We start from the raw sequence: 26,400 nt of genomic DNA, 5'->3' as shown, positions 1-26,400 counted from the left end.
GTATTCGAATATAGAACTCACGAATGAAGCTGGATGCTACAGGATCTGGCCAGAGGCAGACACCTTGATGCCATCTGCCTTGATGCCCTGAAGCCTTGGAATTTCTGCCTCTCCGCCACGTCCGGTGCTCCGCCTCGATTCATCCCTGCGTATGTGGACTGCATTCCGGTCGTTCTCGGTCCTCGGATGCCGCGCGTGACCCGCTCCAAATTGCCGCGTTCGTTTCCTGGAAGCGTATATTGATTGGAGTCGTCTCTCTCTCCGTTTAAATCTCTCACTTTAAGCATCCGTATACTTTTTTTATTTTTATCCCTGCGAGTCGTCCGCGTGGGGCCCGCCTGAAGTCCTCTTGCGGGGCTTTTAAAAGCACCGCGGCTCCCTCCACGTGAGTCTGTCATCCTGCAGCTAGGCACGTGGCGGGGGGCCTTTTAAGGGCGACCTCCGAGACTCGCGTACGCTTACTACTGCACGACGCAGTCCTCGCAGAAAGAGAGAGTATATAGTGCCTCCCTCGTGGCCATTCCTGAGCTCTCTCCGATGGCTGTTTCCCTTTCGGCGCTCGCTGTTTTTCCTTTGCTTCCCTCTCTTCCCCCCCCCATCCTCCTTTCCAGTTTTCTCCGCTCGATCTTTATTAATTTAACGGCGGTGGACGCGACGTGCACGCCCCCTCCCTCATCTCATCCCTTTTTGGGGAGGCTCGATCCCTTCGCTCCACGTGCTTGCTCCCCCTACAACGCTGCTGGGAATGAAAAAAAAAAATTTTATTTTTTCCACGAAGGGTACTTGGGACACGGAGAGGTAGAGTGGGGGAGCGCGTCGAGGCTTGCATCGCTGGGATCTGGTTTGTTCATTAGAACGTAATCCCGGTATAAGCCCCCCCCCCCTCCTCCCCTCGCGATTTCCCGATTTTCCTTTTTCCCCCAGCTCTTGCAGCATCGCTTCTTAGTGTTTCTCTTTTCTGTCTTTCGTGTGTCTGCGTGCGTTTTTTTTTGTTGTTTTTTTGTCGTCATCGGAGATTTGGCGTTTCGCCTTGCTGTATAGTTTCTCTGCCTTTACGGCCCCACGCGAAGTGGGGGTTCTTGGCCGGGACAGGAAATTAAAGATTTTTTTTTTCTCCCGTGATCTTTGCTTTCGATGCGACTAACTGTTCCCGGGTTTTTTTTCTCTCTCTCCTTCGTATAGTTTGCATTTTTCTCTCCCTTTATTGTGTAGGGCCCGTCCTCTCCCACCTTACATGGCCGGCTCCTCTGTGTAGGTCGATATTTCGCGTGCCTTCCACCGTTCGAATAGCCATCGGGAGCTCAGGGGACGCTGAATATTTCTCCGTGTACGCTACCTGTTCACCGGAAGTACGTTGCTCATCGCGATATCGTGGGCCGGGGCACCCTCTCCCAGACGCAGTAATTTTGATTCACCGATGAGATTGAGGAGCAACAACATACATACACCCGAGATCGGCGGCCCCTCAACCTCGACGCATGCGCGATGGAGGCTAGCGTGATTGGGAGCTACGTGTGGGCTGGGCCTCTTCCATGTGTCCGCGGTTGCTGGTTGGTACTTACGAATGGCAGTGGGAGGATGACCGCAGCCGCTTGGCTTTCCGTCGTAGTAATAGCTTTGTAGACGCCATGATTCGTATAGCATAGGGATAATTTGTCATTAGTTGACCTTCCCACGTGCTAAAGATATACCATACTGATCTGCTGTGTCTGAAGTAATCTGGTTTACTGAAAGGCGGCTGTGTGAAGTAGAATTATACATGATTTTGTATGCGTGTTCCTTCTTATATATGTGGAGGGCGGTATATCTGTACGAAGTACATAGAAACTAATCGAATCAGCGCCGGTACTGAGAAACACTTAGCCCCTCCGCGGTGGCTCAGTGGTTATGGTGCTCGGCTGCTGACCCTAAAGACGCGTGTTCGATCCCGGCCGTGGTGGTCGAATTTCGATGGAGGCGAGATTCTAGAGGCCCGTGTACTGTGCCATGTCAGTGCACGTTAAAGAACCTCAGGTGGTCGAAATTTCCGGAGCCCTTCACTACGGCGTCCCTCATAGCCCGAGTTGCTTTGGGCCGTTAAACCCCAATAAACCAAACCAAACTGAGAAACACTTAGAGCAGTTAAGTGGAAATCGAAAGACGCTGGATGGACGGAGTTCAGCTTTATTCGCTCTAGTTTCGGGTGAAGTTTTTTGAGTGCATGATAAGGGTACATTTGTCAGGAAATTCGGTGCTGTGAGCCATCATTAGTCTGCGAATGACATTAATTCTGCCGGAAGTCTTGTCTGACAGGTGCGTCATTTCTGCGCGCATTACCGAAACAGAAAACGTTAGAGATGCCAAGCTCCCGTTTTTTTCGTTAGCCGCCACGTGATATTTTTTTTTTTTTTTTAGTAGGCGTATTTCGGTCGAGCGTGTTCCAGAGACGAAGTTTGGTATACCCTCGCCATCATCGTTTACGAAACGACGTCTTGCGGTCGGGTCCGGCCAGCCCGTTATGCGAGCGAATCTGCCGTGTAGTAGATACCGAAGAAAAATGATCTCCGACTCTTGAGTGGTTTTAACGGATCAAAAAGAATGAGTGCGGTCAGCCGGCGAAATGAAATTTCGGTATCGTCTTCGCTCGAAGCTGGGGCCCTCTGACTCGGCTAACATCACACAAAAAGCTTACTTCTGGAGCACCGTTACTTCGAGGCAGTAATCGGTCTCGCTGCGCTTATTTTTATGGTCTTTTTGAACGTTGTGAGCTTAGTTTTTTTTTTTTTTTATGCGAGGGTTAGCCTAGTTCGGCTCATTCGTCCGGTTCATATTTGCTCTTCACGGGCGTTCGTCATCTTGGGGCCCCCTTGGTTTCTCGCAAGGGGGAGTTCTTAATGTGATTTGCCCGGCCTCGTCTTTGGAATTTAATGCTTTCGGCCGTAATAAAACGGCTGGCATTCTGCCCGAGAGAGAGGGGTGCGCGCGCAGCTGTTATATTGCATTAAACCACTCTACTTACTCTACCCCGGCGTTGCTCAAACCCGCAAGTGCATACCTTGCATTTGTTTCTTCGGAGACGTTTTTGGAGCCCCTAATGCCTTCGACATTTTGGACCCGGGTTTTATTACACGAGAGCCGGCTCCAGGTGGCTGAGGTCGATTTTTTTTTTCTTCGCTCGTTTTCTTTTTTGGTTACATCTTCATAACCTTATGTAGCCCCCTTTTTTTATTTATTTCTTGTTCTGCTCTTGTTGACCTTAAATCTTCGCTACTTTGTGCGCGTGTTTGACACACGTCCGTGCAGGCAAATTGAACTCGGCGCCGAATTGGTTTTTGCGTAAGCGGAAAGCCGGTCTCCTTCGCGTGCAGTACAGGAAGCCTCAGTTCAGGTTAGGCCTAAGGCATTTTTTTTTTTTTCAATGAAGGTTATAGGCTCTCCGATTACGATTGCCTACTCTTCATTGTCTGGAGACTTAAATATTTGGTTTGCGTCCTCTTGTGACGTCACACTTCACCGCGGCATCGCTGTCTCCTTTTATTGAGCGCTGTATTAGTGAAGGCTTGATTCGCAGATGATTCTGCAGTAACATCCGCCGCAGTGGTTATGGTGCTTGAGTGCTGACACGCAAGACGCCGGCTCTTAGAAGAAAGAAAAAAAAATCTGCCCAGGTCACAGAGGTCCGACCAGGGGTCCGTCGCGTCCGTGTTCGCGTCCCCCGAATGACATCACTTCCGGCGCCCGAGCGGGGGCTCCAACTCCGGGGCAGCGGTGGCGCTGCGAGCGGCAGCGTTGCTTTCTCCCTCCGGCTAACGGCGCTCCTTTCCTCCTCCTCTGTCGGGCGTGCAAGCTTTTCTCTCTCGTATCTCTCTCTCTCCAGTGCGTGCGATGGCGCCCTCTTTGTTTTTGTTAGGGGCGCTGGCCGCGCTTTTTGTCTCCGGCCGCCGGTGAAGCGACCGATCGTTGCTGTGGCGTCGGGTCTCAGTCGGCGCTTCGCCTCCGGAGCGCTGTGTAGTCGCGTGCTCCGCTCTTTTCTCGGGTGCTCGTCGCGTGTCGGCGCGGACGCCGCCGGGTCGTGTCGTGTACGCTGCTGCTTCCTTTGCTCTCGCTGATAGGGCGCAACAAGCAGCCTTGTCTGTCGGTGCTCCCCGCCTGTTGCTTCTGCCGCCCTGAGAGGCCGGCATGTGAACTTAACCGAAATGCCCGTGCTGCTCCTTGTGACGTGAAACGGTGAAGAGCGGGCTGTCTGTTCCGTTCCTTTTTTGTTTCTGTTCGGAGCCAAGCGGTGCGTTTTTTAGTGGGCCTTCGGGTGTCGACCAAGTGAACCGTCCTTGCGGCGTCTCGTTGGTTTTGGTTTTCATTTCGCGTTCTTTTTATTTCCTTTCCTCTTTTTTTTTTGTTCTTTCGTGTGCGCGATGGTGATTCCCTTTGTGACGTCGACGTGGTCCTCCGCCCGAGTGGAATACTGCCGGCACGCCGCTGTGTTGTCCCCCGTTGTTGTGGTTCGCCGTGCGCCCGCTACCTGTGGATGCGGTGCGAACAACCGGCTGTGAAGGCTGACTGCGGCCTCACGTGAGTGTTGGGTTTGGATCTTTTTCTCGTTGCAACGAAAACGCGTTACAGCGAAATGGTTCGGTCCGTGCGCGAGGTCCAGTAACAGAGGAAAGCCGCGCCGTAGACAAGCGGTGGACGAGTTTTAATGCCGTCTACGTGGTCCGCACTCTGCGTGTTAACTCCGGTAGGTGTGTATCATTTGCGCAAAGCTGTCCTTGCAACGCATGTGCTTCGTTTCGGCCACCGCTTAGTGCAAAGTTTCGCTCTCAGTCGAGCTAGCTCTCGCTTGGTACGTCTTAATGCACCCGCTTCTATAAACATTCCGCACGAATATAAGATGTCAATCCCTCCGCTGGTATCTTCTCTGTTGAGTAGAGCAGGTAACAGAACATGATAGCTTAAAGAAACAGAACCATGCCGGAAGTTGTCCAGTAAAAAAAAAGATAGTTAACTAAGTGGAGGTTTCATTCCCAGTGTTAACAGCGGCGCAGATCTTTTGAAATCCTAAGAACTATTACTGCAATTTTCGTTTAACTCATCAGACTGCGCGCACCTACGCCAAGCATGTTAGACCTTTGTACGGGTTGACAGCTTAGAGAAGCGCTAATCAGCGTATTCAAAATGACAACTAGCGAAAAAAACGCGTCGCTGCGCTTTAGTTACGTTGCTGCCTCGTGTCTCAATCGCTCCGCGCGTGCGGTTTATCGGACGTGCAAACGGACAGCTTCTTCCGGACTTTCGTGTAGGAAGCATCGCGCCTCTAAATGGAACGCTTGCCGCGTATGTCTCTCTGGGCGGACTAATCGAGTAAACATTTACCAGGCGGTAACCGTTCCCGTAAGGGACGGTTAGTTGTGTAGGCTGGTCCGCTCGTAGCTCCGTAGGACGCTCAACGCAGCATCTCTGCGTTGCAGCTTTACTTCCGTCAGCACGCGGCCGTTCTGTGTTGCTGGGCCTTCCTCGCCGCTGCTTACCGCGTGCGGAGCCGAAGACGTTAGGCGCCCTTGCAGCTTCCTGGGCGCGCGAAACCTTGGGAATTTTCCTCGGAATCGTGTACGAGCACGCAGCTTAAACAACAAAAACAAAAAAAGAGAACCCTGACGTTCTTTCAGGGGCCCCGTCGGGTACACCTGAAAACAGGGTCCCTGAAAGCCTCAGCGTCATCGGCGGCCCTGGAGATCTTGAACTACGCGGGGCATATTTCACCCGCGCCGAGCCGGATGGCGATGATTTGACTCCGATCCCAAGAGGTCTCCCCGTCGCATTTGCATTGTAAAGCTTTAGCCGAGCCTCCGCTGTACCCTTCGCACGGCTTTTTTTTTTCTTTTTGTAGCGGCGAAAGCTGGCGACGGAGGCAACAGCGTACGTCGTCCTTGGTTGCTCCCTCCCTAATTGGCCGTTTATTGCTGCCGTCCCGCTGTCTTCGGCTCTCGCGCGCGGTGGAGCGTGAAGTGAGGCGCTCGCGTGCGCTGCCTCGGCGCGCACTCGAGCGTGTCAGCCGCGGAGTCGCGGGAGACACGGCTTCTGCCGACGACGACGTCGTCGAGTGAGCGATACGGGGCTTCCCGCGGTGTAGCTATAACGCGTATTTTTCGGGGGGTAAGCAAAGTCGTCGTTACCACCGACTTTCTTGTGGGCGGAATGCCCGACTGAAATGCGTCTCGTTATGCTCCCGTTATAACGAAAGCGATGTAGCGGGGTTGCCGCGTTTATCGAAATTCCCGTATGTAAGGCCCTTTGCGACGCTTTGAGGCAACTCTTTCTGGGAAGCCTGTAAGGTCTATATAAAAGGTTCTCCTGGGAGAGATAGCATGAAGGGCACACTGCTAGAAATGTCAGCTACAGCTAGTCATTGGAGTACAAGAAGCTGTTTGGCGTTCTCGCGAGCAGCCCTGGCTTTTCAGGCAACTTCGAAGCCGTGTCTCCTGCGCTTAGCGTCCGCTTTTCTCGTGACGTCATGCACGGTGACGTCACGAGAGTATTAATTGTGCGCTGTGTTTTGCATGTTACGCGAATGTCGCGCAGTGTCACCTACGACTGGGGCATCGCTTCGTTCTGATCGCGAACCGACTAACAGGCGCTGGCATGTGGCGCTCACTTTTTTATTGCCTTAATGAAACAGTGGCTGTATTGTGATTAATACTCTTGCAAAAATTTCAATCATGCTGATAAAAATAATAACGAAAAAAAAACGGATGTCGTGAGACGTCAGCGGAATCGTTAGTGGTAATTTCCACGTAAGTCCTGAAGCGGATAGCCAGTGGTCGTAGCTGGCTATGTTTCTCCATTTGAGCGGTTGGTTGTTGCTCGGAAAGCGTTATATCCCCGTCTCTTGCTAGATCCTCGAGCTCCGTCATTCGATGGCGTTCTCTATGGCCCGTTTTTCTTTTTTTTTTTTTCGTGCGCTCCCGCGGCACGTGAACCTAGCAATCAGTCTCGACTCGGGAACATACATTCTCCGCAGTCGTTCTGCCACAAGTCGCGCTGCTCGCAGCGTGATTGACAGCTCTCGTGTGACCCTTCCGTTTCGTCAGCGAAACGCTTGCGCGGTGACGTCAGCGTCCGTCGCCCTCCTCGAGAGGCGTAGCCTGTCGCAGCGCGGAGTTAATTAGCCGTACCCTTGCGCCTTACGGAGGGGGCGTTCTTCTCGTTACGACGTGAACACCGTTTAACGGAACACTTGCGAACAGCGCGTCGTTCTCGCTGCCGGTGTGAGGCGCAGTATTTTTCGAGGCTGATAAGTAAAACGCAGATTTAATTGTCCTTGTTCAACAGCTTTGTTATACATTGACCTCTTTAAAGGCACGCCGCAGTTCCAGAGCGATCAGTGCAATGATCGTCGTCAGCCTAGTTACATTCTTTCTGCAAGATAAGAACGTCATGACAATAGCGCCGCTTCTTCTTACTGTATGCCGCTCCGGATGACGTATTCCTTCCCAGTAAACAGTTCTGCGCTTGCCCATTTCCTGCTCCCAACTTCGATCACTCTGAATTCGCTCTTATTTTTTTGTCTATATTGTAATTCACGCTGCTGCTCTCTTAGCCTTGTACTTATAGTTTTAGTTTCCGCCGTTCGCCGTGCTGTCGCTACACTTGTCCATCTCAGCAAAATTTATTTCGGTGCAAACGACATGGACTGGCAGGCATAATGGGGACATTGACTGTTGACGAGCTCTACACGTTGGTCAAGAAGCAGTGCGAAGTTTATTCAGACAGGTACAAGCGCCTATGAGCTTGGCGAAAGAACAGTGAAATGCCTGACAAAGTGCCATCATTCCACCCCACCCCCTCCCTCCTTCCAGAGATTGGGAACAATCTTGAAATGCGTGACAAAGTACAAAGATCACCAGTACAGCTCAGAAAGCTCAGTTCAAACTATTTCAGCTGTCACTTCAACGGAGCATAATGACAAGCACGATGCACACAGAATAAAGTTTGATTGGTTTGGTTTGTTGGGGTTTAACGTCCCAAAGCGGCTGAGGCTATGAGGGACGCCGTAGTGGAGGGCTCCGGAAATTTCGACCACCTGGGGTTCTTTAACGTGCACTGCATACATCGCAGAGCACGCGGGCCTCTAGAATTTCGCCTTCATCTAAATTCAGCCGCCGCGGCCGGGATCGAACCCGTGTCTTTCGGGTCAGCAGCCGAACGCCGTAACCACTGAGCCGCCGCGGCTTGTCGCACACAGAATAAAAGACCAGGAAATACATGCACAGCAGAAGTAGTTAATATACTCAGATTTCTTTTATGCGCACAGAAAGACGACACAATAAGACAAGGTAGACAGGACGGAACGCAAACTTTCAACTGTTTTATTCCGGAAAAAGTACATGACATTTATACCAAAAAAGAATGGATGGAATGGATAAGTAAGAATAAGAATGGATAAATATCATGTACTTTTTCCGGAATAAAACAGTTGAAAGTTTGCGCTCTCTGCTCTCTACCTTGTCTTATTGTGTCGTCTTTCTGTGGGCATAAAAGAAATCTGAGTATGAACCAACTAGCCCCACAACGCATACTACTGGAGTAGTTAATATAACTCTACGGCCTTCAGCGCAGCGCGGCTGAAGGGTTCAGAGGCGCGAAGAGAGTGGGACGCACAGTCTTTGTCAAAAGTTTAGAGCCCAGGGGTTTGCTTCTAAGCCTCGCAGTGGGACTCCTGTAACATTCGCGGTAGTCCTACCCATTGGAAGAGGCAGGACCAGAAATCTTCTTACGTTCAGCAAATTTGGAGCGCTGGAGATGCATCACGAACCAGACAGTGTGCTTCAGAAGCGAACCCCCTGGGCTCCAAACTTTTGACAAAGGCTGTACGTCTTTCTGCGACCTGGTCTCCTCCGCTCTAAACGCGAATAAGCCCATATGGGAGTAAAAAAAAAAAAGGGAGAAATCGGTCCTCTAGCACACTCCCTTTTTTTAAAAGCCAGTGCGCAGATTGCTGCCTTTTTACTCCATTCTGTGTAGAGTGTGCGCGGCCTTCGTTTACCGTTCTGTCGGTGTTTGTGAGCAGGGCCCATATATCTCTCTTTCCTCGCTTTGTTTTTCTTTTTTTTCGCTTCCTACCGACGCCTTCTGACCCATTGTTCTCTCTCTGGCCCTCGGTCTGTGCTTTTGCGGAAAGCGGGAGCTGAGAAGGCTGCGAAAAAAGAAAAGCGGTCAGAGTTAAAGGTGCGGAGGAGAGAGGGAGTGAGATAAAATAAAAAAAAAAGGTAGGGTGTTTCATTGCTGGGCAGGATCCAATGTCGGGTCTCCCCTGTGAAACCCGTGCTTTGGCGTGGCTCATCGACGAGCGCTTGCGTAGTCACCGATTGAGTCACGGACGAGGCGTGTGTTTGCTGGACACGCAGGTCCGTAAATATGTATCGCTGTGTGATCCGATCGAAGACAGATAAAAGATAAGAATGTGTAATGGACTAATGGCACACTGAATAGGAGTAAAAAAAAAAAGAAAATGGAGCTCCGCCTTACGGGCGTTTCGCGGTAGCCTAGTGAGTTACGCTTTCCATTCGAGCAGCCCTTCACTGCGGCGTCCCTCATAGCCTGAGTCGCTTTGGGACGTTAAACCTCAATGAACCAAACCAGTTTGACACCTTTGAACGCATTTTTCATTTTTTTTTCAATTGTTTCGAATAATTAATTAATGACGCACTCTAAATTTCCTTCATCAGCGTCATCAGGCACTTGCTTTTCATTCTGAGCATTTTTACACCTTTCAACTGCGTTTTTCAAAATTTTCATTTCTTTAATTGACGAATTCATTACAGAGGTTTGATGAACACTTCGTCGCCTGTCACACACAAATCAATCATGAATCGCTAGAGCCACAAAAAACCATGATACGATATTTTTTCAACGCAGCCCCGGATTATTTCCGACATGCGGTGCCGACCACTACTACGCCGACGGTTTTTCGACCGTACGAGCTGTATACGATATCGCGTAAAAAGCTTTGTTCTTATTAAGGAATGCGTGTTACTCTGTCCTTGCTGCGATTCTTGCATCTCAGCCTTTCGTTAGGAGTAAGCTCTATTTTCTTTCTCATATGTTCGGTTCACCTTCAACTCTGACTCGGAATCGATAAACGCCTCGGGTGACGCTTTGTCTGGGGCAGTTTCTCGCTTCGGTTTCGAGGATACGGATACGTTTCTTGGCACCTAAATGCGAATGTTAAGGCGGAAGCCTTTAATACCTCATCGTTGGGGGAAAAAAAAGAAATCTTTGTGCAGGATGGGATTCGAACCATTATCCTTCCGTTCCGCAGCCGAGCGTGCTAATGGCTACGCTACTTCCTGCCAACGCGTATGTAGTTCTCCTTGTCTAGCAGGCTAGAGATAGAGAGCATTTGCAGAGAGGCGTCGAATCAGACGGATGCCTCCCAAACGCCCTCCAGTGTCTCCAGCATGTAAGGTTCACAAAAAGTTGTGTACTTAATTAACATCTTAGGCACACACCAGTGACACAAGCAGCAACACCGCGCTTAAGGCTTTCGCCTCACCGCACTTTAGGTCAACAAAGTGCCCCCCTGAATGTTTTCTGGAAATGGCTTGTGTGTGTCACTGCGAGGCCGTGTGCGGGATTTTTGAGCCTGGCGGGGAATCGCATCGGCGCTGGCGAGGCCTACTTACACCGCGTGAAAATACGGCCCCCGTAGCCAGACGGTGTAGACGATCGGGACGCTCCGTTGGCGTTGCGCCGCACACAGACCTTGTTTACGCTGATAAGGGGCCGGTCTTTTTTCAATTGGCGGTTAACTGGCGAGGCCATTTTTGTCCTCTAGAGACCCACAGATCGGGAAGGCCACCGGCGATCCGCGACGACAGGTTTAGAGTTTTTTGTTTTTCGTTTAGTTTGTCTTTCCTCGGGGCCTGGAGAGGAAACACGGTGGCGTCTGCTTGCTTACTTTCGTTCCCGCGCGAACTGATTAGCTCCCGCTTAATAAAAATTCATGATCGTTATTAGCGCAGTCTGTTGTGTAGCTAGAATATTGAACGCAAGTCGGTCGATATGTGACTTACGCAAACTTGGGGAGGTCCAGTTTTATGATAAAAATGCGATGTTTGAGTTACACGTCGTGACGAGGCTTTTTTTTTTTTTTAGTGCGCTGGTACTGAAGCCCCCCCCCCCCCCCCCCCCCTCCTCTCACCGGGTTTGCCCGATGTTTATCTGAAGCAGTTGCTTGACTTTGGACGGTGGAAACTTGCCTACTTTGAAGCCTGATCATTGTCTGCAGCCGGCTTGACCTTGAAAACCGTTCCTGTGACCGAAACCGAAGTGAGACCCGAACTTGTAGTGCACCTAACTGGAATTTGGCCTTACCGCGCTAAATCCACCGCCATTTTTTTGTCCTTTTTGTTATTTTCTGATTTGGAGGGCGGTTAGTTTTCTATAGAGCCTAATACAACGGGTCCCCCTTCTTTATATTCAAGCTTCAATAGGGGATATTGAAAATCCCGCAAGTGCGCTTTCCCACATAGCAGTGTTGCCCCAAACAAGATGACCGACTTCGCTATAAAGGAACTACATGGGCTTCAGGACAGGCGCTAGAGGTGTGGATAGAATGTAAGAAACGTATTTTGGAAGAATCAAACAGTAAACCAGTCTTTCTTGCTTTGTTTCAGCTGGAAACGCATGGCCAGCCAGCCATCTTGTTTTGGGTAACATAGTTATGCGGGAAAGCGCACTTGAGGAATTTTGAATATCCCCTATTGACGTGTTTATGGCGTTGGCTTCTAATTGGTGTATGGCACTCCGAAGTTCTTGGTCCTTTGGGTGTAAAAGGAGGCATTTACTCCGCACAGAACTCCGTGACAGCGGAGTATGGTGTACACCCGCGGTCAGAAGTGTGTTATACGCGACATTAGCGAGAACATTTGAATTTCAAATATTCGTCTGAGCGCAAACCGTATAATAAGGTGTAAGCATCCTAATTTCGTAATTCTGCGAATTACGAGACACACCGATACATCACATATGAAACTGCCTCCGCGAAGGAACGAAAAATTTTTCCGCCAAAGTTGCGTTCCACAAACTTGTGACGCCGGTTGTGCATTTTTCTGCTGTCCTGTTCCATATAGCCCCTACACCGTCCGTAATGCTGCTTTGAAGTGATTTCAGATACGAAAAATAGCTTCAGCCGGTGCAACTCTGAAATGAATATGCTCCCTTATTACGCCTTTGCGTGAATAATACGGGCTGCTTGTGTTGAAATGGTGTCCACCGTCGTGTGGCGGGCCGTTTAAAAAATAACCTTTCGTTTCAGCGAAAAACCTATCCGCTTCAAACTGAACGCACGTGTTTCCGTCGGCCCACGATAGCTATTTCTGGTTCCGGCGGTTGTTTCAGGTGCAGTCGTGAGTTCAAGCTTTCGGAGTTTTGCCCAGCCTTGCCGTTTCACTTGTTTGACTGCGGATAGCATGGGTGCCTGCTCGCTTTGGGTGATATCGTGGCGTGAGTTTACGCACTTAGTTTGTTCTGCACTGACATCGCCTGAGCTGGAATGCTTTTGAGGCTACTGAGAGTAAGTAGCCTTTGGCAGCTCCCCTTATGTTTCGCAGGTAGTAGACATTGGAATATAAAGCGTTGCGGCGTAATATCAAGAAGGTTTGGTTTGGTTTATGGCGTTTAACGGCCCAAAGCGGCTCAGGCTGTGAGAGACGCCGTATAGTGGAGGGCTCCGGAAATTTCGACCCCCTGGGGTCTTCAACGTGCGCTGACATCGCACAGTACACGGGCCTCTAGAATTTTGCCTCCATCGAAATTTAACGCCGCGGCCGGGATCGAACCCGCGTCTTTCGTGTCAGCAGCCGAGCACCGTAACCACTGAGCCACCGCGGCGGCAATATAAAGAAGGATTTTGATAGAAAAAACGTTTTTGCTCTTGAGAAGATGGGTCACGGTGACGATTTCTTTTCCCTTTTTCAGTTAAGAAATTTCTGTGAAAGCTTCGTAGCTTTTCTTTGCAGCCGTATGGCTGGGCTTGCGTAAGTGCTATTGAGGAATTACTCCCTTGTTACATAGCTGCCGGTCAGTTCAACTGACGGTCAACTGACCTGCCGCTTAAAACGCCCCTGTAACGGGGCTATAAGTGAGCATGACATCAACGCGCGGCCTGACCGACCCCGACCCGATGTTGCTTTTTACCGGGATTGCTCGGCAGTGTCCGCGAACCTTTCGTTCCATTCCGCGCGTTCTTTGGCTTAGTGTTGCAGGCGACGCGTGCTAATAAAGGCAGTCGCTGGGCGCCGGTTCCCCTTTAGCAATGGGGTCTAACTGTTGACGCGCCTTGCACGACTGCGGGCATTCGGTTGCCGGTCGATAGTGTTTCGCGCGCGAGCGACACGGGCGCCTCTTGTAACCGTTGCACCCTGGAATTTAAAAGTCGTCCGGTGTCGAGTGGGCGCAATTGTTCCCTCGTCGTGTTTCGACACGAGACGACAGATGCCCCTTTGTTTGGACGGGCACGCGGGCGGACTGTCCTTCGAGGTGTATCGCTTTCGCTGTGTTCGGGCATAGCGCGGTGCTGCGTCGCAGTGGCTCCCTGGGAAGGCTTTGTCACTGGTTGCGTCGAGGGTGCGTAACAGATTCGTGCGTGGTACATGTGCACTGCAGGCAACGCAGTGCACAAAGGCACAAAGCGACAAAGGCATCTTGGAAGGCGTGGGAGTTATCGTGCCAGCAGGCAGGAGGCGGTAGTAGCGCGTAGAGACGCCAGTTATGTGGAACGATACTATTTCTCGCTTGCCGCCGCGGTGGCTCAGCGGTTATGGCGCTCGGCTGCTGACCCAAAAGACGCGGGTTCGATCCCGGCCGCGGCGGCTAGAATTTCTTTGGAGGAGAAATTCCAGAGGCCCGTGTACTGTGCGATGTCAGTGCACGTTAAAGAACCCCAGGTGGTCGAAATTTCCGGAGCCCTCCACTACGGCGTCTCTCATAGCCTGAGTCGCTTTGGGACGTTAAACCCCAATAAACCAAACCAACCACTATTTCTCGCTTGTGCATCGAACATGAAAAGGATTAAGAGGATCGTGCTTTTAACGTTCCTGTTTTATTTATTTTTCTGTCGCATAGTCCTGCGGGCGGCATTGAATCCGGACTTGCAGAGGACAACCGAGGCGAAGCTCAAGCGTCTAGGTGACCCGTGTCTATATACCCACCATGCCCCTTTTCCATCTCGCTTAAAAGTGGAGAGGAAGGTCTTTTCCCTTTGTCACCCTTCGCCCAACACCCACCTACCCTCTCTCCATCCTCTAAAAGTGGACAGGGGTTCTACCTTCACTTTTTCACCGGTTAACCGAGGCAGGAAAGGGATATTTGGCGCTGCAGACGCCGACGGGAAACTGAGGAACACTACGAGCTATTAAGTTTACTTCTACAGAGGAAGGAATTGCAGTCTTCATTCCCATAAACCGTTGCCTTTTTACTGTTGTGGGTCCTACGCATATCATGGCATTTTAAGTATTCGTTTACGTTGGACTTTTCACCCTTCTCTGTGTCAGATTTTCCCATGCTCTCTGTTACTGTAGGCGTTTCGATTCGCTTACCACGCGCGCTTCAGTAAAATGCTTCGTTATGATTATTAATCATCGTCGAATTTTATCGGGGAATAAACTATCTGCCGTCAGAATGAGGCAGGCTATTACTCTTGTCTCGTATTGCTCGCGAACCTGTCGGCGCGCGCTACGTCTCTCTCGCGTCCCAGTCGCGACGGTTTCTCCGAAAACACGTTTCCTGATCGCGCGTGTGTGCGTTTCCGCACACACACACACGCTCGCATGCATGCCACCCAAAGTGCTGACCCCTTCCTCCATCGCTGCCGGTCTGTGCGTCGTCAGGGGTCCCAGCTGTGTTGACACAGGGACGACGGCAAACGCCGCTGCGCTCCCTGCCTTCTCTTCCGCCGCTGCTGTTCCCAGTGTTGTGCCAGCCTGCCGACCGGGCGGCCTGCGTCGGGCACGGATGGCAGGCACCCCGTCGCGTGGTAGCGCGGCGCGTGCGGCCTTGGTCTTGGTGGTGGTGGTGCCGTTTCCTCGTTTCCTCCTCTCTCTCTCTCGACTCGGAGGCGACGCGTGCCTGCTACGTGCATTCCCTGCGCGAGCGGGGGTCGGAGCTAGCCAGCCTGCGAGCGGGCAGGGAAGATGCGCGTGTGTCGCGTGGAACGGAAATGGACGAGCGGGTGCGTACGCGCGAGCGACGACGTGCCCCTCCTACACACACGCACGCACACTCACATACCCCGGAGGCTGTGGCGGAGCGGCCAACTTAATTCTGGCGCCTTTCCCCCAGCTCATCCCTCCCAGTTTTTCTGGCTTCGGGGTGTCGGGTTATTCCGGAGCCCCCCCCACCCCCACCGCTCCTCCGTCAACCTGTGGCAAATTTGCTCACCTGCCTGTTTCCCGGAGTGCGGCACCGGCGGGTATTTAAATTTGTGCGCGTAGACTCCCCGCCGTAAGAGTTCTTTTGCAAGTAAGTTAGGGATTTCGAAGTCGCCCCAAAATATCGCTTTGCAAGGCGTTGGGGATAGCAGTACCAGCTGCGTACGCGCTGTGTGTATAAGTCGCCTCATACTACTTTACGTCCAGTAGCTCAGTGAAATGGCGTTTACGCGTTCTAGCCCGCTTTCTGTGTGAAGTTCGATAACGCTATTGGCCCATGCAGCGCCGACCAAACCCTTTCGCGATCGCTTTTCTGAAGCCGATTTTGGGCGTTTTTAGTCGTCTGCCGGCCGCAGTGGGAGCCGACTGCGTGACGCCCACGTTCGATCCCTACGGCAGCGGGCATCGTGTGCGAGATGCGCGGAGTTCGATCCCCGCCTCCCGCTCGGTGTTCCCCGCTTTTTTTCCGGGGAGAAGAGTTTTCCTCTGGCCTGGCGTTCGGCTTTCGCTGGGACGATGTGATTGTAACGATGGGTGCGCACCTCGTGCGGGCTAAGAACACGTTCGCCATGGCGCCAAGCTGCACTTCCGCCATTAAAAACCGCCGCCACTACCACCATAATACGTATACCCCCGCCTGCCATTGGCTAACAGAGAAGATCATCAACAGTGAAAAATGCGACAAATGTCTCATTAGAGAGCTTAAGCCTGGGGAATACGGGCACACGTATGTCTGGTTAACATATAGGCTTATGCGTCTTCTCTGTGCTAAAATTCTCTACTCTAACTGGGCACCTTATCCGCGTCGTGAAGAATAGGACAAAAAAAGGGCGGGGGGTTGCAGTACTGCTTTGATGGGCATTATGAGAAGTGAATCCTCCTCTTTCGACACACTCAAGCGCCTAAGCTCTTTTTACGAGTAGAGCGAGCTGCTCAGAGAGACAGGTTCACGTGTATGCGGGGTGCTTGCTGTATAGCCCCGATCCCTGCCCACGCATGCATCTGTAAGCACTTGCAGAGGCAGCGAACGGCTGTAGCACACATTTCCACTCCTTCGACGAGACAGCCTCAAGCAGAGCATTCAACGGCATTTGCCGAATCGGAGCGCTGCCCGGTCCGTTGCGTCACCGGAGCATATGGGGCTTACTAATCCCGTAGCAAATGCGGCTGCGCCGCACGGAGCCTCTTGGTTGGACTTTCTCTCGCTTCCTTTCATTTCCGTCGGGCGTCTTTGTCGACGGCCTCCGTTCGTACGAATTGCACGCGCGCGCCACCCCCATTGAGCTGCTGTGCTCGGGGCCGCGTCTAGTTTCGTGCAGTGTCGCTGTCGCCGCGCACCTGAATTCCCCGCGCAGACGCAGCCGTCCACTTTGCTATATATGGGCTTTTGGGTTTGTCGTAGCTGCCTGCTTTTAGTTTTTCTTTTTTTTTTATTGCTCGGTTGAATTCGGCTTTGTTTTTGCGGCCTGTAGGCACAGTGTTTGCTTGGCTAGTGGTCGCGAGCTTCGACCGGAGTGTGTTCGCAGTGATCTGAATGCATACACCCGACGTACAAAGTTTGTGGAACGGTACCTTTGGAAAAAATTCAGTTTGTTTGCATAGAAGGTGCATTGCTTGAGCTTCAATGTTGAACCGCGTCATTGCAACTCTCAGAATTAGGCTGTCTGTTCATTGGCTGCTTGCAAACATTCTAATGGTAGTCAGTTTTTCTCGTTAATATCGCGCTCCGCACACGTAAGTTTTTCAGAGCGGGTGTACACCTGTTAAGCTCTATCGCTCTTAATCGGCATAAATCTCCTCTGTGGACCATGAAGAGGACGACTTATAACACCCGCGGAAGAGCTCTGCAACGTGTGTGGCCGAAAGGGGGGGTCATCCCCGGTCACAGCTCCGTCCGCATCTGGCTCGCGCATGCGCTGCACGTAACTAAGAATTCGTTGCAGAGGCAGCAGCACCCGTTGCACGTCGGTCACTTCGGGGAATCGCAGGAGACGACCGATTTGACTCTGCTCGCTCGCTCTCCTCGGAATGTGAAGGCGCCTGTGTCGCAATGCCGGATTGATTGGGGCGCGGCATTATGCATCCCGCGGTGGCATTGACGGCGGCCTTTCGTTGCGCAGGCGGCCGACCTCCTCATTCCCTTTCTTCTCTCTTTGGCGAGAGCCGTTTCCGACGAAGGAACGCTTCCACCGTTTCCACGAGACCCAAACTCCTTCCCGTGTCGAAATATCCCCGGCTCTCCTTTGGCATTTTTGCACCTGGCCTTCGATGACGACCGCCGAGGCGTTGGTTTTTATGCGCGAAGGTTTCGAGCGTGTATGTCGCGCTAGAGCGTTGCTCTTCGTTGAAGGGCGACTGGGAATGCGCGTCGCCGTTCTCCACTTTTCTGCTATAGTCGGATACAACTCAAGAACACGGCGGCATTTCTCCGTCAAAGGACCCACTTCCAGCCAATGGCGTCGGCCGATTCTCTTGACCCTGCTAGCGTCAGAGTGCAGGGAGCGGCGCGACAATGTACAGAGGCGACTATTCCCGACCATGGAGGGAAAACACTACTTCCTTTCATGTGCCGCTCCCTTCATTGTCACGCTAGCAAGGGTCATGCGAATCGGCCGACGCCATTGGCTAGAAGTGGATCCTTTGACGGGGAAAAGCCGCTTCGTTCTGAAGTTGAATCCGACTATGGCGAATAATAATTGAATTCAAGCCAGGTCGCTGTGTTGGTGCGTTAGCATTAAAACCCTGCCATAAGAAAAAAGTATGCGATGTTGTCCGGCGTGTGCACCAACAGCTTGGCACGGTGGGGAGGTGGACGGAGAGAGGAGCAGCGCTCTTAAAATCAGCGCGCCTGTATTCGTTCTTTCAGAGCTTTTTCTTTCATCTAGAACATTGCATTAGTGCTTCCTTGTCGCGTAGCACCGAATAGCGTTATCGTAGGCGCTGCTAGTGACGCTGACAGGAGCTTAGGAATAGCCGTGTCATTTGGCAGTTCGTACTTTGGACTTCAGTGTCGCCTCCGAGAGGAGGAAACGACGTTCTCTTGTGTGCGTTGTTGGGAAGAACAGAAGGATTACCGAGAAAGGCGGGCAAGTTGAGGCCGTTGCTAACAGAGAGGTGGGCGCGCCGAAAACGTGAGCACAGGAAAAAAGAAAAGCTTGGTCCCTTTTTCTTTCGTTTTGTTTGTTTGTTTCTGGCCAGACAATCGGCGGTGAGGCTCTCCGTCGAGACAGGCGCAGAGAGAGAGAGAGAAAACGAGAAAAGCCCTCGAAGAAACGACGCCGTCATCGCCCGCTGTGCCGCCGGAGCTGTCACTCGCATGCAGCCCACGCGCGCGGCATTGTCGTGTCTTTTTCTTTCTCTTGTTTTCAGTTTCTTTTCTCGTCACTGACGGGCGCGACAGTCGGCGTCGCCGACGCCCGAAGCACTGGAGAGAGATCCCGTGCTCTCAGGCTCTGCGCAGTTGCCTCAAAATAAAACAAACAAAAAATCGAATCGAGCTGTTCTCGGTAGGAAAGCTGTACTCGTATAGGCTAAGATAGAGGGCGCCGTTGCTTTAGCAAGCGGGAGCTATTCGTCAGCTTTGACGGCGCCGCGGCTGCCCTGGAAGGAAAACAATTATCCCGCGCGCCACAATCGGTGACGACGACTTTGCCGGGGGCTCGCGCTGTGGGCGAGCCGCCGAGCTGTTTGTCCGGCACTGGGAGCGAGAGAGAATGGGGAGAAAACGTTTTTGGGGAAACGGGAGAGGGAGTAAGGGGGGAAAAGTGTTGGGGACACAAAGGCGTTTTCTTTTCCCCTCGGGGGTCCATTAGCGGCCTACCGCGCTCGCGCGCGAGCCAGCGCCCGCTGAGACGCCAATGGTCCGGATTACGAGCTCTCGCTTTCCGCCCTGTTACCGCGCTTGTTTTGCCGTTTTTGTACCCCTGCCTACGTCGCGTGTCCTTTTGTTTGGTTGTCGCATCTGACGCTGTCCCAGACGTCCGCGACACTTGCCGTCCATCACGCTCTCGAGAGCGACGCAGACGCCTCCGCGAGGGTTTGGCGAACGTGCTTGTTTTTCTTTCCCCTCTTCTGTTCCCTTTTTCTCCCTTTCCTTCCCCCCCCCCCCTCTTTATTTTTTCGTCGCTGGGGATCCGTCATTGAGGTGTTCCTGGTGGACGGGGTAATTGTTTCTTGCTGGTCTTTAGCTCGGCGTTTTCATTTTTTTTCGGGTGGCCGTGCGCTCTTATTGGACGACGACAGCCAGCGTGATATCTGTTGGCATAGTTGGGTTTTCTGGGACGTACAGTCTTTTTCAAAAGTTGAGAGCCCAGGGGGTTGGCTTCTAAGCCTCGCAGTGGGACTCCTGTAACATTCGTGGTAGTCCTACCCATTGGAGGAGCCAGGACCAAAAATCTCCTTGCCTTCAGCAAATTCGGAGCGCTGGAGATGCATTACGAACCAGACAGTGTGCTTCAGAAGCAAACCCCCTGGGCTCCAAACTTTGGTCAAAGGCTATACCTTCAAGAAATTGGCTGTTTGAGGAATTTCAATAATCTCATGTGACAATTTGGGACGTTGGTACGAATACCGCTGCGTCACTTTTGTTTCTCTAAGAGTTTAAAAAATTTTCTCGCCGTCTTCTTGCTTGTCCTTTTGGAAACGTATTGGCAAAGGACCACAGTTAAACCATCCATCTGCAACATTGGGCCAATTACGTGTGCTGCTACTGTTTAATAGAGCGCTTTCACGGAGAACCTGGCGTGTTCACCGTGACAGCCCTTTAAAATAATTGCTGCACAATTATCGCAGAAGTGGCTCCGTGAGAGCGCAGCGAGCACTTTCCCTATTCTGGTAGCTCTTGAGCTGCAACATTAATGAGCTTTATTAGTCAACAAAAAAATTGGCTTAAAAAACGCCGAGAAATACAGACGTCCTTTATGAACATGTACGCGAGATCTGATGAGCTTACAGCGAAGCAGTTCTGCACTCTCCTTTGTGAATGGTCCTGTCAAATGAGCGAGCGTTGAAGAGGTCTCCAAGCGACTCTGCGAAAAGGGAAGATAACATTGATAGCTTTGATTGGAAGTATACGGGTAAGAAGCGTGTGAAGGTGAGACCATGCACTTGGCTCACATCGATCCTTGGCGCATAAAGGTCCCTGTATATAAAAGCGGGCGATAATCTCACCGGTCGTGTGTCAGCGGACACAAAGCGTTAGCTGCTGTTAACAAAGCGTGGCCACCCCCAGTGACGCGTGTGATTTACGCACGCTATGGCGGGCGCCGCGATTACCGTCATTCTGAGCGGGCCGCGAGTGGAAGGAACGCTTTTCGTTTCGTTGTCACGCGTGTATAATACGTTGAGGCCATTTTTGGTGTTTTTGTTTTTCTTTTCCGCCGGTGCTCTGACGAGCGGCGACGTCCTTATAACGCCGTGTCCCGGTCGCTTCTTGTCGGCAGTCTTACCGAGGTCGTTTACATACGAAACTGCAGCGCCGCACCAACCGAGCTTCTTCCCGTCCCCGTTAGGGACCTTCTAAAACCACTCTCCTCTCTCTCTTGCTCTTTTTTCCTTTCCTTCTGCGTACGTTCTCCCCGGCTGACCGTTCGCGTTCCGCGATCCAGTGTGAGCTCGCACTTTCTCTCCGGCTTGGCTAGGCTAGGCTGGGCTCGCGCCGGCCGATTTGCATACCCAATGAATCCGGTCGAAGACAGGCTGTGGTGTAACCCCCCCTTTTTCATTCACTCGTTCTAGCGGCCGTTTCTCGGGGGTGCGGCAATGCCGGAGGCGACGGTGTTTCCTCTCGCGGACGACCCCGCATAAAGCGACCGCTGTTCACTCTTCCTTGTGTTTTGTTCTGCCTTTTCTTTCTTTTCTGCGCTTATTTCTTCGCTTATTTCTCGGCCACCTCCTTTGCGGTACTGTGGTTGGGGGCGCTATGTGTCGTGCTCTGTCGTGTATACGAACCACCGCGCTGTTTTCGCGCTCCTGGTCTTTGTTGCGCGCGTTCTCTCGGGGTCTCGCTCAAATCTTGGCGTGTATTCGCTTTATTTTTAGTTGTCGTCTTGGCGCAGTTTGTTCTTCCGCGTTGTGAAAGCTTTCTCCTTCGGGGCTCGCATTCTTTTTCTCCTCATCCCCCCCCCCCCCCCCCCCTTTTTTTGTTAACCTAAATGACGCGGCGTCTAGCAAATAGGTGTAATTTTTCGCCGCTTATATACGCGGGGCGTACCGCGGAGCAGTTGTCGAGGCGGCGCGCTCGGCGACGGTCGTTTCTCTCGATGGGCGCTTGCGTAACGCTTTCGTCCTAACGACTTGTTTCGAACAACTGTTATGTATGTTCGGGGATTGCGGCTCGTGCTTATAGTGCGGACGGTTGCGTCGAATGCGTGTAGAGACGCTTTCTGCGCTTCTCGCGGCGCTGTGCGTTGTGGCCACGCGTGGTTAGCTCGCGCGTTGGGAGGTTTCGAAAGCACGCGTTCGCGCAAAGACTACACACAAGCAGACACTCACACACACTAAAATAGGTAAAGTAAAAGCTTTTAGCGCAAAACGACTAAGAAAGGACGGGGACAGAACACACACAAAGGAGCGCTACTCTCAACTAAATTTATTGTCAGATGAAACAGACATTTTATACACCGGTTCCAGTACAGAATCTGCTCACATTCCAAATACTGCGTACATGCGCACACGCCAAGTGACGCTGTCGATCACACAACCTGTAAGATAAACCTATCTAAAAACTTATACTCGTTAGAGTACAACTTCACCGAGGGGCTGCTGACACACACAGATCCCTTCTTTCTGGTACTGGAACCGGTGTATAAAATGTCTGTTTAATCTGACAATAAATTTAGTTCTTTGTGTCTGTGTTCTGTCCCCGTCCTTTCTTAGTCGTTTTGTAATAAAGCTTTTACTTTACCTATTTTAGTGTGTGCGAGTGTCTGGTTGTGTGTAGTCTTTGTTCGAACATATTCCTAAAGCGACAGTCAGCCCAGCCGTTTGTTCGAGTGCGAAACATGCGCCAAGGCGCTGGAGACCGTGAGCCGAAGCGATGATGATGATGAGCGCATACGGATGAGAACGATGAAGCCTGCTTAAATCGCTCGCGGTAATGTTTTATTCTAGATATTTAAAGGGCAACTGCAGCACTTTTGAGAATTTCGCGATATTCAAGGATTCAAATCTATGTAGGCTGTAGGTAAAGCATGCCAAGTGTTCTTGCACTACCATTTAAAATAGTGACGTAATCGACGATTGAATTTTGCGCTTCACCTCAATGCACCGGAGGAGTGCGGGGAAACTCAAGGTGACGTCACGGAAAGTATGATTTCAAATTACCGCTGTCGTCAGCCACACCCTGCCCTGACTCGTTGGACGCTGCCTAACAACTCTCGGCAGGGTTTGCCTTCGGTGGCTTTGGTTTTTTTTTCTTTCAAAGGAGGCGTTTGTGCGTTGGAAATGTATCGATACCTTCGATGAATTCATCATGCGCAACACACTTGGCGTTGTGCGCTGCGGAGAAGCTTGAAGGGCGTCCGGATTTTCATCGGCGATTACTTCATAATTTCAAGTGCTTGCCCGAAAAGACTTCGCATGCATTACCAGCAAGTTTCACACATTCGACCCTCTTGTTGATTTCTAAAACCTATGCAGTTTCCCTTTAATTAGGCCGCATTCAGTGGTTCCATTTTATCTTATTCACAGCATGGGCATTCAACTGGCGCCGCTCAGCAGGAGATAATTATGGCTTATGTTTAGTTAACAGAAAAGTGATGCGGTTAAGAAAAGTAGGTTTATGGTTCACGTCTTATTTTTCCCCTTTATGAAAAAAGGCAAATCCTTTTTGCGCGAGTGCTTTTCCAGCGGCTCGGACTAGCTCCTGGTGATGTGTACTTCTATACCACCGCTTACCACACACGCAGAAACGTAACCCTATATCTGAGGCCATCTCTCTCCTTCGTAGAAAATGGCGGTTGTGCGCTCTGTCCATTTGTAGCAAGTTTCGCCCGCCAGTCCACCTGCGTCCTCCGCTGCTGCCCACATTCATCAGGCTTTGAGCGGCAGCGGTGACAGCGCGCCGACCGCTCCATTGCGCCCGCGCGATGTCCAGCTCTTTCGCCCCCGCCTTCCTATTCAGCGATTTTTTTTGTCGTTTTTTTTTTTTACTTTCGACGCAGACTGGTTGCGTAACTTCGGCTTTCGAGCGTATCGCGCTCTGCGGCTTGAGGGTTGGTCGCATCCCCGCCTCGTCTTTCTGCTGCTGTTTCCCCCCGTCTTCCTTCCTTTACGCACTCGGAGCTGTGACGAGGTGAAAGGGTGTGCTTTGCTTTCCGTCTGGACGCTCTTCGGCCGCTGCATTCGGGAGAGGGCGCTGCGCCACTAGGCCGTTTATAATGAGTCGGCCTTCCTCGGCGCGTCCACTTTCATCTGGCGAAATTCGTTGCGCTTGGTTTCGCGCGGAACACGAAAGAAAATGATTGTGCCGACCTTATCTCTGCGGAGGGCTTCTCTATCAACCGCACCGGGAAAACAGATTCGTTCTTACGCTCTGAATCCGTTCGGTCTCGCAGCTGGTGGGTCTTTAAAAGCGCGGTCATGATGCAAAGACCACGCTCTAGCTTGTATGCTGTCTTGGATGGAACCTTAATGGGCGTCACTTCCATTTTTTTTTTTATTTTGCGTAGCCTTCCATGGTCCGCGCAGAAAGAGCGAACACTAGAAGGAATTCATTTAAATGTTTCCGCTGCTTGCACGAAGAACATCTAGTAAACGTTTGCCGCAGTATCACTTATGCAATAAAAGTACGTAGGAAAACTAACTCTGCTTGATTGCCGATTTCGCAGTATGTGATGTCTAGAAATTCTGATAATTTACACGTGGTTAACGGGACACTAAAGACTGCACTACAACCGCGCTTTGTGTCCCTTTAACCGTGTAGCAGTTCGTACTCGCAGCGCGGTAAACCATCAGATTATGCAACTGAAAACTGGCGTAAGAAGTTTTCTCCATAAAAAAAAATAATCCGCTAATGTATAAACGCAGCAGGGTAGATTTTTATGCTCCAGGCTTCGGTTGCAGTTGCATGTTTCCACTTTAAAAATTTTGTTTGGTCTTCCTTAATTTGGAAACTCATAGGCTCTAATTAGCCAATTTTGGAGTTGACAGGCTGCTCCCTATGAATTCAAAAAGCACTGAGTGAAGCCTGTGGATATAAAACTGCAAAGGCTACGAGCTGTGGATACCGGAGCATCAAAGTTCACAGGCTACAGCCTGTGGATTACAGTATTCACAGGCCACTTATGTATAAACGCAGCAGTTAGGTTTTTATGCTCCAGGCTTTGGTTGCAGTTGCATGTTTCCACTTTAAAAATTTTATTCGGTCTTCCTTAATTTGAAAACTCATAGGCTCTAATTAGCCAGTTTTAGAGTTGGTGCCCGTATGAATTCAAAAAGCACTGAGTGCAGCCTGTGAATTTAAAACGGCAAAGGCTGCGGCCTGTGTATACCAGAGCATCCGCAGGCTGCAGCCTGTGAATTTCGGACACCCTAGGCTACGGCCTGGGGATATCGGAGCATCCACAGGCTGCAGCCTGTGAATTTCCAACAGCCCAGGCTACGGCCTGTGAATACTGTAATCCACAGACTGTAGCCTGTGAACTTTGATGCTGGCTTTTTCCTTGTGACAGGGACTGTGTATACATACGGCTCGCGCGCCGTCCGCATGCCTTGGGCACGTTGCACGCAACTCTGTTCCGACGGCGGAGCCGGGAAGCCCGGAGTCAGGACTGGGGCTGTGGAACCGTGGTGGTGGTGGTGCGGAAGGGGGAGATCGTGGGGGGTTGAAGGAGGGGATCGCCGGCGGTCTCCGGATCGATGCGGGTCGTGTGCTCGCTCGTCCGCTCGTGTCGGTGCGGGGAGAGCCCTGGGCTGCCGCTGCTGCTGCCGGAGACTGCGCGCGCTCGCTTCGTAAGGCGGATGGTATTGGGCGGGGGAGGGGGAAAGGGGGGGGGATGGCACGACGCCGCGTAAATAACGGCCGTCCTCGCGCTCTCGCATACGACTCGTCAGGTCCGCTTGTCTTGTAATGACTCGCTCCGCTGCTTCCTTCTCCCCCTCTTCCGCATCCTTTGCCGAGCCGGAGCCTGCGTCTCTTTTGTGCCGCGTTTTGCCGCTCCGAGAAGCGCCTCGACCGCCGCCATGTTTGTGTTGTCCTGTCCCCCCACCCCGCCCCCTCTTTTGTGCTTGGTTCCTTTCCTGTGACGTTTTGTCCCTTCTCGTATGGGAGGGAGACGCGGGCGCTTAGATCAACTCGCGACTCTATCGAGCGAAGTCGAGCTCTGCTTCCCGTGTCTTTTTTTTTTTTCTATATGCTTGCACTGTGCGTATATCGCCTCCTACCATCCGTTACGGCTTTTATTTGCCTTCTACTATAGTCGATGTCGTTGCTGCACGGTGCTTGGAACAGTCGCGTCCCCCCCCCCCCCTTTTTTTTTATCTGCGTTCAGCTTTTCGTTCGATTGAGCGAGTCGTGTGCGTCGGGCCGGTTTCCTCGTGTTTTCCCGCTCGCTGGGTTCCTTGGCTCTTTCTTCCTTATTTTGCTTTTTTTTTCCCGGGGAGCCGTTTGCTGCAGCTGAGACAATGATGTGCAGAAATTTTTTCGACGTCTTCCTCGCGTTCGGATGTCCGCGTGTGTTTTATGTGAATGGCATGGCGGGGGCAGCGAGCTGCCATCTATGCGTGATTATGACGTCGGTGTTATCCCGGTTTCATCTCTTAGGGTTAGCCTTATGTTCGTGTCGTTCCTATAGGGCACGGCGTGTGTAAGAAAAAGTGACGGCTCCCTTGGCTCAGAGCGCAACCCGCCTGAGGTGTACTGCCGGTTGTATTTCATGCACCTAATGCTGGAATCCAAGAATTGTATCGCCTCGGCCAAAATGCGCATCAATATCTTTACCTTTGGGCATCGTGAAAAATGATGCGAGGGGAAGACGAAAGACCTGCAGGACGGTGC

General features: G+C 51.6%; 1 protein-coding gene across 19 annotated transcripts in view; it reads left to right on the top strand.

Moving 5' to 3' along the window:
• LOC149328933 (CUGBP Elav-like family member 2) overlaps positions 1 to 26,400 on the top strand; it is a 572,935-nt gene that overhangs the window by 292,622 nt on the left and 253,913 nt on the right. For 3 of the 19 annotated variants that reach the window (XM_089559952.1, XM_089559958.1, XM_089559951.1), the window contains exon 1: positions 2,833 to 4,548. The exons of 5 other annotated variants lie outside the window; for them this stretch is intronic. In XM_089559952.1, the coding sequence (XP_089416078.1) occupies positions 4,505 to 4,548 (44 nt within the window). In that variant the 5' untranslated portion in view covers positions 2,833 to 4,504. Of the gene's footprint in view, positions 1 to 2,831; positions 4,549 to 26,400 lie in introns of those variants that run through there. 11 more of the 19 variants (XM_089559961.1, XM_089559955.1, XM_089559954.1 and 8 more) reach the window with 10 other exon arrangements.

Source organism: Amblyomma mixtum, chromosome 9, assembly GCF_055824585.1.
Source record: "Amblyomma mixtum isolate Tamu chromosome 9, ASM5582458v1, whole genome shotgun sequence".
Taxonomy (NCBI): Eukaryota; Metazoa; Arthropoda; class Arachnida; order Ixodida; family Ixodidae; genus Amblyomma; species Amblyomma mixtum.
The sequence above is the reverse complement of the archived record's forward strand: the minus strand, read 5'-3'. Positions and strand labels throughout refer to the sequence as shown.